Source organism: Propithecus coquereli, unplaced genomic scaffold (assembly GCF_000956105.1).
Source record: "Propithecus coquereli isolate 6110/MARCELLA unplaced genomic scaffold, Pcoq_1.0 Scaffold528, whole genome shotgun sequence".
Classification (NCBI taxonomy): Eukaryota; Metazoa; Chordata; class Mammalia; order Primates; family Indriidae; genus Propithecus; species Propithecus coquereli.
Genome location: NW_012151152.1, coordinates 1,188,390 through 1,199,644, shown reverse-complemented (window position 1 = coordinate 1,199,644; position 11,255 = coordinate 1,188,390). Strand labels below are relative to the sequence as shown.

Sequence of the window (11,255 nt, the reverse complement as noted above, 5' to 3'; positions counted from 1 at the left end):
CCGCTGCACCCGCCCAACTCCCAAACCACACACAGTTCCATGCTGCCTTCAGCCCTGGACAGGGGGGACCCACAGGGGCGGACACTCTCCTGCCCTCGTGGAAACGGAAAACCTTTTCAGCAGCTGAGGTCCAAGCCCGACTGGCTCTGTTAACCTTTGGTTCAAATAAAAATAATAAAACAACAATAACAATAAAAATCAGGTACGTTTGAACCCTGTAACCTTTAGAACAAGGGTCGGTGAGGAGGAGAGAAAGGAGCTGTCTCTCTTCCAAAACCATCGTCCCTCCAAGTACCTGCCAGAAGGGACTGTTTGGCTGACAAGGGATGCTGACCATGGAAGCCTCGCAGCCAGATTGCCACAGGGGACCAATGGGACGTTCCCCCAGCAAAACAAAACAAAGGAAAAAACTCATGATGAAGGCCACCAAATTCTGATAAATTACATCACGCACAGTCACTAACACATTCTCACTTTCTCTCACTATACATATATGAGTATTATGCACAGTATTTTTAAGACCATAAAACAGGTGGGGGAAACGGAAGAGAGAGAAGGCCCTTAAAGGTCCACGATCCCACTCAAACCCAGGGCCCCTTCCTCTGCCTGGGGAAGAGGCAGTGGGTAGCGAGTTCTGGTCCTTGGGCACATTTTGCTCCTGTGACCACCAGAGGGAGCTCCTGGGCCAACAAAAAAAAATGAAAATCAGCCATCGGCCCCACTGCAGTGGGCACAAAACATCTAAAAACTAATAAGAAAGCAAAGCCTGCTCGGCTGGCTCCAAGCTGAGATTTGGTGGGTGGTCTCCACACAGCGCCCTGCAACTTGGGCCCACTCAAGCCCTGGGGAGATACTGGCTCAGATTAACTCCCCAGCTGGTCAGTCGAGTGGATTATGCAGAGAGGCTTGCGACTGTCCCCACCCAAGCGAGCGCCCTCCTGCCTCCCTCCCCTCCCCTTGCCAATGCCTCGTTCCTCCCAGTGGCCGGACAGTGGGACAGTGGAGAACCCGGCCGGCCCTGACCGGAGGCCAGGAGAAGGGAGCAAAGACCAGGCCTGGCCCCTTCAGACTTTCTCACAGAGAAATTACAGATCTAGAACCCCCGTACTGCTAGCTGGAGGGAAGAACATCGAGTCATCGCAGCAACAAAAGACCCCCACCCCCACCCCACGGAGGCCCCAACGAGAACAAGCAGTCAGGCGCCAGTCAGTGCCCACCCTCGCAGCTGCAAGAGAGACCCCCCTACCCTGGGCCCTCGCCCAGCCTGGAGGGAAACCGGGAGCCTGGGGGAGGGCCCGCCTTCCACAATGGTATAAGGCAAGCTGCTTTTTTTTGTTTTGTTTTTTGCATAGTAGTTTAAACACAGTGAGGCTCCACCTTCCCCCTCACAGTGCCTTGTCCCCCACTTTGCCACTCGATCCAAAAAGAAAATAAAAATTTGTCTTCCCTCCCTTCCTTCCACCCTTCTCTTTCAGAGACTGAGAAAATTTGGGACGTCCCCACCCAGGCCTGGAAAGGTCGCAGAGGCAAACAGCCCCTCCCCAGGGGGAGGTGACCACCCCGAGCCCCAGGTCGGTCCGCGATGGCCGCAGAGGAAGGGAGGGCACAGCTCTCCGCCAATCAGAGGAGCAGGTGGGAGGGTAGAAAACCGCATCACACCTCGCCTGGCCCCGGCCCTCGCCTTAGAGTTTTGTATAAAAACACCTGCTAGGAATAATTCTTTGGAGCTCAAAGTGGCTCAGCTTAAGGGAGAAGGCACCGTTAACACTGCATCGTCCGGACAGAAGTCTGCATTTGTGATGTGGAGAACAATAGAAATTGACAGCACCATTCCTGGGTGGGTGGGTGGGTGGGTGGAGAAGGGTCGGTTGGTGGTGGGCGGTGGAAGGAAGGAAGGAAGCAGCAGTCGGTCCCTCGGGGCCTCCAGAGAAGGGAGGGTGTAGGAAGTCTGTGTGGGGAGGACTGGAGCCCCGCTCCGAGGAGCCCTCCTGGCCCCGTGGGGAGAGGGGCAGGGGCCCCATCACCAAGACCACCAGGCGCGCGTGGCCTCGGTCATCAGCTGACCATGGGCTCCACGTCTGCCTCCCGCTCGAACTCATCCTGGATCTCGTCTGTGCTTCCTGAGTCGCTGCTGGCCACGGAGCTGGGGGACGGTGAGTCCCTGGAAGGCACAGGAGGATGGGGACACTCAGAGAACAGCCCGGAGCCCCGAGGGGCCAAGGAGCGGGAAGGCTGAGCCACTCCCGTCATAGCCACCCTGGGGGGTAGTGGGGAGTCCTGCCCCGAGACCCTGCCCTCCCCCGCTCGGCTTCCCTTGGAATCCTTTAGGCTCACGGGTTGAATGTGGTTCTCCGGGCCTCTTGGGACCCCCTGCCCCAGCCTCTAATTGGTCTGGGTGTGTTGGCTCTGCTAGACAGAAAGCTCCTGGGGAGTAGAGACCATGGACCCAGCTTGGTTCTGACCCTCCAATCACCTAACACAGGTCTGGACACAGAGGGGGTGCTCAGAAAACCCCCCATGACTCAGCGCTCAGAGGGAGGCCGCGCCGGGTGGCGAACACCACCAGGTTGGAATTCTCGCTCTGCATCTCGGATGAGCCGGGGTGGGGGCCTTGGGCAAGCTGTTTAACCTGCCTACGCGTCTGCTCCTCCACCCCAATAGGGGAGGTGTCGACAGCAAGTTCTGGGGGGTTGAGTTAAAGGTGAGTTAAAGGGATGACCGGCCAGGCCGAGGCCCCATGCACCGCCACCCACAGAGCTGCGTCCCTCACGCGCAGTCCTGCAGCCCCGACCACAAGAGCAGTGCCAACCAACACATGTATCTGTGCTTAGCGCCAAGCATTCTCCGTGCACTATCTCATTTTGTTGTCAGCGTGTCTGTCCCCCAGCAAGGCTGTGTGTCCCCTGAAGGCAGGGGCCCTGTCTGTTCGTGTTTTGCCTGGGACGTGTTGCAAGAAGGGAAAGGAAGGGGAATCTCTTCCTACGGACAAATGGGGCCCTCGTCGGCAGCGGTGGGGAGGCGCGCTCTGCCCACCCTCCTTGCCCTCAGGGCAGCAGAAAGTGGGGAGTAAGCTCCATGAGGGCAGGAGATCCCCGTGACCTTGCACAGAGCAATATCTGATGAATTGGGGGCGCGGGGGCAGCGTCGTGGTGGGAGTTAAAGAGATTAGATAGGTAAGTCATCTAGCACATAGCAGGTGTGCTAGTAGTCAATGGATGGATGGATGGACAGATGGACAGATGGGTTGGGAAGATGAAACGTGGCCAGGCTGCAAGCGGCAGCGCCAGACGTTCCCCTCCAAGGAGGACGGGCCGGGTACCTGTCTGCGGAACCTTTGATGAGCCGGCGGCAGGTCTCCATCTGCACGTCCAGGCCGCGCTTCATGCTGCACATCTCCATGTACTCGTGCAGGTGGCGGTTCATGTCGCTCTTGGCTGTGGCCAGCTCCAGCTGGGAGGAACCGACGGGCAGTGAGGATGAGGGCAGGTGATCCGCGCAGCAGAACCCTCAGCAGCCTCCCTCCCCGATGCCTCAGTCGGGGCACCGTCGAGGCCGCCCTCTGCTCTCTGCACACTGGTGCATACCCTCTAGAACTGTCTCTGGCCAGAGAGGAATGGCTGCTTAGCAACCCCAGAGGCAGCCTGCCCTGACAGACCTCGCAGTTCTGATAACTCCACCACACGCAGCACGTCTGGGCTCCTTTATACGGACTCGATTAGAAAAATCCTCGAGTCCCTTCCATGTTTCCGACCCTCTCCTCTGTCAAATGATCCTTCCTCCGGTGAAGGTGCTGGGCTTCCCCTTCTCCTGCGTGGGGCAGCAGGAACTAACTCTCATCTGTACGAGTGGTCGCATGCACGGCCCCTGGGGCCAGAGAGCACTGGACTCGAATGCTGCCTCTTGGCTGTGAGCCCTCGGGCAGGTCACTCGGTCTCTTTTAACCTCCTCTCCCCTCTGTAAAACGGGCACACAGTCCCTACTGCGTAGGTGGAGGTAGGGATACTAGGAGAGTATACTCAGTGCCTAGTGTCACTCAGTGTCACACAAATGTCATCTGTGGTTATTATGGGATCGTCATCATCTCAGCTAATTTTTTTTTTAAAAACTCTCTGGGGCAGGCAGGGATCACCACCCCGCATTTTACAGACTAGGAAACTGAGGCCCTAAGAAGGATGTGGCTCGCCCAGTGCCAGGCAGGGAATTGGTAGGCCTCCTGACTCCCAGTCCTGCCCCTCCCCTTGTGGGCATGTGATTTCCGGGGGTCTCAACTGCGTAGACCTCAGGAGAGCCTCACTCGTGGGCTCACGGCCCGAGTGCTCACCTCGATCTGACCTATCGTTTCCTGGTACTCCTTGTCTCTCGTCTTGAAGAAGGATTCGGTCTCATGGATCAAGTTTCCCAAGTTTTCCTCTTGCTGGGGAAACAGAACACAGGGGACAATTTAGCTGGGTGGTGGGGGCTGCAGGGAAAGAACGGGGAGAAGAGATCACTGCAAGGAGGTGCCCCCCAGGCCCGCAGCCCCCGGGCTCACCTCGCCCTGCAGGTCGATGGTTGGGTTGCAGTTGGTAAAATCCTCCCAGAGCAGCAGCGTGTCCTCGTTCTCTTCCCACGTCAGGCTGTCACAGTCGTCGTCAAAGTCAAAGGTCTCCCGCCTGTGGGGGTGACATCAGAGGGCACGATGGAACAGAAGCCAGGCTCCAGGGACCCATCCAGGGGACGGAGCGGGGCAGCTGCCCAATGCGTACACACCTACAAGGCTGCCCTCACAAAAGACAGGGGTGGTAGCCAAAGGGGACATTCACCTTATCCAAAAAGAGTTTAACTCTTTTAAAATGCAAAATGCATCTACGCATTATTTGAACAATTTAAAAGGTGCATTTTTAAAGATGCCAGGCTTTCATTACTGGGGACTAAGGATATTTTCCTCCCATGTTCCAATCTTGGCAATTTCCCTCATTCATTTAACAGCTATTTCTTGAGCCCCTACTTTAAGCAAGACAATTTATATCAACTTCTCTACAACTCAGCAAGGTTGGTCTTATTATTCCCATTTTACAGATGAAGAAATTGCAGCTCAGAAAGGATAACTCACTTGTCCAAAGCCACACAGCCAGCATGTGGCAGAAACGGGGCCGGATCTTTCTGTTTCCCACAGCTTTCTCCTCCCCATCGAGACATCACCAAGCACCCCGTATGTGCTGGGCACTAAGCGTGTACTGAAATGCAACCAATTCCACCCTCAAAACAATCCTACAAAGTGAGGATTTTACAGGCAAGGAAACTGAGGCTCAGAGGGATCAGGTGGCCTTCTAGATGGATACATGCTGTTACCTGGATTTGAACCCATAGCCTGTGGGATTTCAGGGCCTCCCTGTTGGCTAGAACTAGAAGTAGGGTGACCTACCATCCAGGTATGCCTAGGACCAAGGGTTTCCCAAGATGTCCTGGTTACCCCAACTGGGGGAGACCTGAAGATCATGTCATCCCACGTACCCATTATGCAAATGGGAAGGCTGAGTCTGTAGGAATTAACTCGCTTGGCCCAGTGAAACAGAAGCATGGGCGGGCATGGATCCTGTCTCCAAACTCCCACCACGGCCTCTCCCCATTGCCTACACTCCTCCCCTCAACTCCTTCCTGGATGCCCGGGGGTACTGCTCCCAGCCACTGGAAAACAGACTGGGCTGGGGACCCTGGCAGCACCCACTGGAGTCAGGCGGCCTGGCGCCCCGCCTGGCGCAGTTCCTGCCGGCGCCTGCAGGTGGCCTTGCGAGTCCAGGGAGCAGCGCTGGGGCCGGGAGCAGCCTGCCGTGCTGTGCGCCCACTGTGACCGCACTTCCTCCCCAGCTCTGGGATCTAAGGGAACCCCAGCTGAGGGACAGGAAGCCAGAAAGGAAGGCAAGAGGACTAGGGAAGGGACTTGGAAGAGGCACGCCCCCACCCACCCCAACAAATCTGGAGGGCGGGCTGAGGAGGCAGCCCGGCCCAGGGCAGGGAAAGCAACAAAGTCTTCCCTTTGGGTCTGAAGCCCAAGCAGCAGATTTGAATCAAAACAAAACACAGCCCTGACATGGGGGCATTATGCCAAGACTTCCTAGAACTGGCCTGGGGCGGCTGGCTCCCGTCCCGGCCCACGGCAAGGAGATGGCAGTGGGAGGGCCAGGGCCCCCACCAGGGTAGGGTCCGCGTGGCCTCGCCCCAACTGCAGGATGGGGTGGGGGGGATCAAAGTGATGAGCGGATTTTTTTTTTGAATTTAGGCAACTGTACGACCAGATCGATCTAATTCGATACTGAACCCGGTTCAGATCTGGCACCACTCAGGTGCCCGTTTCTGCAGATGTTTGGCCTGACTTTGGTCTGAATCCTCTTTCTGCACATTGCACACAGCAGCCTTTGCTAGTAGAGCTCCCTGCACTCAGCTCTCGGGATGTGTCCCTTTGTAGCCCACCCCCTTCCTGGTCAGCCTAATGATCCCCTGAGGAGTTTATAAAAATGGGACAGAGATTTTCTCTGATAAGCCCTTTAATGCAACCAGAAGAACCCAGCCTGAGGTTTCTGGTGCATATGATGCTCTCTTAGGCTCAGAAATGCCCAGGGCAACTTTCAGAAAACCTAAACCCAACCACTGCTTTTTTTCAAAAGCCCCCCTTGTCAGCAAAAGATGAGAATATGACATTTGGGGGGGAATGTCAAAAGATGAATCGAGAGTCTAGGGGTCTCCTCGTCACCCTCAAATAGCAAACCCCCAAAATACAGCCCCCACCTCAGTTCTGTTCCCAGGGGATGGCAGGTTCTAGGCAGTATCAGACAAAGGAACTGCCATCCCTCGTGGGAGGAGAAGAGGGAACTTCCTTCCAAGCACGAGCACAGCCGGTGCAGGGGACCCAGCCCTGGACCATGAGCAGGGAGCCTGGCTCTGTCCTAAGTAAGGCCTTGCCATCCCCTCTCCCAGCCTGTTTCCTCATCTGCACGGAGGGGCTGGGTGGAGTGATCTCTAGCGTAAGTGACACTGAGCCAGCCTCAGAGCTTTGCAAGATGGTTAGGAGGGGCCCGCGTCCCAGCTTCTGAAGCAAGTACAATGTCAGGGGCACCTGCTAAAAGGAGCATGCCCTCTCTGGAGGGGTTCTGGGAGGTTCTGGGACTGCCCATCAGAGCCAAGAGCTCGAACCTAGCCTTGCTGTTGGAAACGCAGGCCACAGGGAAGGGACACCAGCAAGAAAGCTCAGGCCTGAGGTTCTGGCGCTGGGGGTGTGGTGAGGTGGGAGGGGAAGGGCGCGAGGAATGGAGTCCCGGGGAAAGCTGAGTTCTCAGGGTCTAGGTGCCCGACTGCCAGGGACTCGAGAGAGAGCGAGCGGGCTGGTGGGCCAGGAGAAGGCAGACCCGGGAGACCAAGTCCCGGCCCTGCCCTTCAACGCAGGGCCCTTAGGCAAGTCATCCAGTGGCTGCAGCTGCACCTGTCCCCGCCCCTCCCCGTCCCACAGTAGGGCACTGTGGATTAAAGATGGATCTGGATGGAGATTATGGCACTGACTAGCCGAGGCCATAATGCCATCCCTGCTCCAGGCCAGCTACACCCAGCGAGGGACTGGCACGCCAGCCCTCTGCAGGGGTGCACGAGGGCAGCTCTGACTGGGGTCATTTGCTCATTTCCTACAATGGCAAATTTAAGCTGCTGAACCTGGAGTGGGCAGACAGGCACACCAGCAGCTTCGAGAGCTGCTACCAGCCGGCTCTGGCCACCACTTGGCTACACCCAGCCCAGACTCTGCCATTACCCCCAGCGGCATTTCACAGTGACAGTCGGGCCTGGCTCTGAACCCCAGCTTGGCAGCGTGTCAGCTGAGTGGCTTTGACCAAGTCACTTCCCCCCTCAGAAGCTCAGTTTCCCCGTCTACAGAAGAGCAGTGATCCCCCTACTCCCAGGGTGAGCGACCGGAGTCAGCGAAGTGATGTTTGTGACACTCCCCGGGTATGAATGGCAGGAGCCTTCCCTATGACGTGTATGGTCAGCTCTGCCACCCACCAAAGGGACACTGGTGAGGGTGGGTCTGTCTAAGGTCTGATCAAGAATAGTCCACGGGTAAGACCCCTACTGTCACTGCCCTTTCTGGGTTGATGACGTTATCAGACAGACACTTCTACACGTGACCAGGCGGGGACAGCCTAGGCCCTGCATCTCATGGGCAAGAACAGCCCCCTCCCCAGCTGAAGCAACTCCCTCCTCCCATCCCCGTTCTGGGGTCTCTTTGCAAAGGAAAGCGAAGAGAAAGGTAGACAGGTAACAGAAAGCCTGTTCCGATCCGGCAGCCACTGTCCTGCCCAAGAGAAGCTGAAAATAGGCAACTTCCCAAATCATAAATGTTGAAAATGAATCCAAATTATTCCAGAACATCGTGCTCCTGGCTACTCAGCCCAGGCCCCCAGTTTGCCACCAGGATACTCACAGCTGGTTGAACATGCGTTTCATCTCGTCTGTGATGTTCATGGAGCCCACCTCATCATCCGAGAACCGGTTCGCCTCTCCGTCCTGCTCGGAGATGTCATCATCTGAAGCCACCTTGCGCTCTTTCTTTTTGGGGACCACCTGAACCAGAAAGCAAGCAATCAGGGTGGCTGGAGGGCTCGGCGGGGAGGGCGGGGAGGCGTGGACTGGGAGGGAGCCGGCATCCCACGGGATGGATGAGCGTGGGGGGGCCAGCCCCTGCCGGGAAAGGTGCGCAGGTCCTCTAAGAAGCAGGCGGCGTTAGCGGGAAGCATGAGGTGGGAGACATGCAGGTGAGGACATGGGCGGCCTGGACCCTCCCCTGCCCCGGGCGGCCCGGTGCTTGGGCCCCGCAGCTCGCCCTTCACCAGAGAAGCAACCCCAAGATGTGGGGAGAGGAGCAGGCCAGACTAGGGCACAGAGTCACCTGGGATGTCTCAGAGCCAGCTGGAGAGATGGAGAACCCCTGACAAAGGCCAGAATGGCTCCATGCTGCCCAGAGCCCTCCTGCTCACATGCAAAGGCCACGGAGGGGCAGCCCAAGGTTCACCAAGCTTCCACGCCCAGCAGACAAGACACGAGCAAACGGCGGCTGCGTCGGTCTCCCTGCTTCCCAGCACAGGGGCAGCAAGAAGGCATGGAGGTGGAGAGAGCCCCCGGAGGCCCAGACCTGGCCCAGCTACGTCCAAAGTCACACACGTGAAGCAACAACACACCGTTTTGCCCTGGGCTCAAGCAAAAGCCAAAACACGACCCAGAACTCAAGAAGCAGCCTTTGGAGAATGACATGTGCCTCATTCAGCCGGACTACCTCCCAAGCCCTCTCCGGAGGACAGCCTCACTGGCGCTAACCTGATCGCCGTCTCTCGGGGGCACCCACACTTGCACGTTAGGCCGGGGGGGTAGCGAGAGCCTCTTTGGGGGGGGAATGAAAAATAGTCAAAGGCCAATAGCTCCTCCCCTGGGTTTTGAGGCCCACCTGCCAGGGCTCAGGCCAGCTCCCCCAGTTCTCCCCACAGCCTGGCCAGGGCTCCCCAGCCGTGAGGACGATGCCCAGTGCCGGCACCCAGAGGAAGAGGCAGGAATCGGGGCGGTGGACACAGTGTGGCCGGTGGACCCAGCCCTGGCGGGTCAGACCTGAGCTCTGGCCCAGCTCTGCCGCTGCCTTCCTGAGCACATCGCAGCTCCTCCCCAGGCCCTGGGCCCTGCAGCCACAGGAGGAAGCGGTCGGACTTGACGGCGGGGTCAGACAGGCCTACGAGTCCATGAGTCCCTGACTCTACGCTTTCCTGGGGAGGCCAGAGGCTCGGGGGCAGTGCCACCTCTCGGGGAAGGGGAGTGAGTGGGATGTCGAGGGAAATCGGGCTGGCCAGGCAGGGGTGGAGGCCAGGGCTGCTCTAGGGGGGAGAAGGGGGCGGCTGGTGAGCAGGGTGGCCCTAGTCACCTGGAAGATCTTGGACACGTCTTCCGAGTTCCGCTGCTGTGCGACATCGCACAGCTTGGCTGTGATATCGATTCGGCGGCAGATGTCCATGTCCACCTTCATGGCCTTTTCTTGAATCTTTGTGTCCAGGTCTGTCATGGGCTGCAGGGAGATCAGCAGGGGTTACGTGAGCAAGGGGACGGAGCAAGCCTGGGGGCGGGGCAGAGAGGTGGGGACCCCTAGGTGTTGGCAGCAGTGGGGGGAGGCCCCCAGAGCCTGAGGGAGCCTCGGGCTTTTCCTGGGAGTGGAGGGCTGTGTCCGCGCTGCTCGGGATGGGGAAGGGCTGGGGGGTCTGGGGGTCGGGGCTTCGGCGCCTGCCTTGTGGACAACGTGAGACCGTGTGTGCTGGTCTCTCTAACGGCTAGGAGGCATCCTCCCGGCAGACACAGGGTCAGAGTTCACTTTGTTAGAGCAAAGAAAAAAGAACGACAGCCCCTGCTGTTGAAAGACATCCATCCCTTCTCCACCGTCAGCCCCACCTGTCCCCAGGCAGCAGCGCCTGCCAAGGCGGCTCTCTCTCCTGGTTCCTGCCACGCTGGCAGTGGGGAGTCGCACTGCCCACTGCCTGAAGGCGGCAGGACACCCGCGTCCCCAGCAGCAAGGAGGCCTTTGCTGTCAACAGCTCCCCCCACCCACGCTTACTCCAAGGGGCCCCCGATTGTCCAAAGGACACGCACACTGGCCTTTCCTGACCTCGCAATGCAACCCTGCCGAAGGCTGCTGGGCCCGGGCGCCTCTCAGGCCGGCACTGACCAGACCGCACAGGCCCTGACCCGCCAGCGTCCCCTGTGCCCAGACACACACCGCAGCCTGCCCTCCTCACGCCAGCTGGGAAGGAGTCAGAGCAAACACACACGGACCGTCGGGGAGCCCGGAGGGCGGGATGGGTTAAGCGGCAGATTAATGCATCTCTACTCAGACCGAGGAAGCGAGAGTGGGGAGGGGCGGGAGGGGGCGCCTGGTCTCCGATGCATCTGTCATCCTCACGGTCAAACGCAGCCAGCCAGGACTCTAACTAGAAGCCAGCTCAGAGCCTCGGAGTGAATGAAGCATTCTGCATGATGGCTGTGGGGGATCGTGACGCCCGGGCGGCGGCGGCGGCACTTACGTCACTCATGAGCCCCTTAAACACCACCAGCTCGGCCTTAAGCCGCTCGATCTTCTCGTTCATTTCCTCCTGGATGGCGTCAGCCTCCTGCGCCGCCTGCGGGGACGGAGATGGGGAGGCTTCAGAGGGGCGCCCCGGGGAAAGAAGGGACTGGACGGCTGGGTCCAGGGCCCCGGGCAC

General features: G+C 58.6%; 1 protein-coding gene across 1 annotated transcript in view; it reads right to left on the bottom strand.

Annotated features, from left to right (window-relative positions):
- Positions 1-1,774: 1,774 nt before the first annotated feature.
- The window catches only part of IFFO2 (intermediate filament family orphan 2), a 47,934-nt gene continuing 38,453 nt past the window's right edge, over positions 1,775-11,255 (bottom strand). Inside the window, exons 3-9 of the mRNA XM_012656941.1 lie at positions 11,076-11,171; positions 9,929-10,069; positions 8,447-8,586; positions 4,532-4,652; positions 4,322-4,414; positions 3,320-3,450; positions 1,775-2,161 (exon numbers count right to left, since the gene is read on the bottom strand). Coding sequence (XP_012512395.1) covers positions 2,056-2,161; positions 3,320-3,450; positions 4,322-4,414; positions 4,532-4,652; positions 8,447-8,586; positions 9,929-10,069; positions 11,076-11,171 — 828 coding nt within the window. The 3' untranslated portion in view covers positions 1,775-2,055. The remainder of the gene's footprint in view (positions 2,162-3,319; positions 3,451-4,321; positions 4,415-4,531; positions 4,653-8,446; positions 8,587-9,928; positions 10,070-11,075; positions 11,172-11,255) is intronic.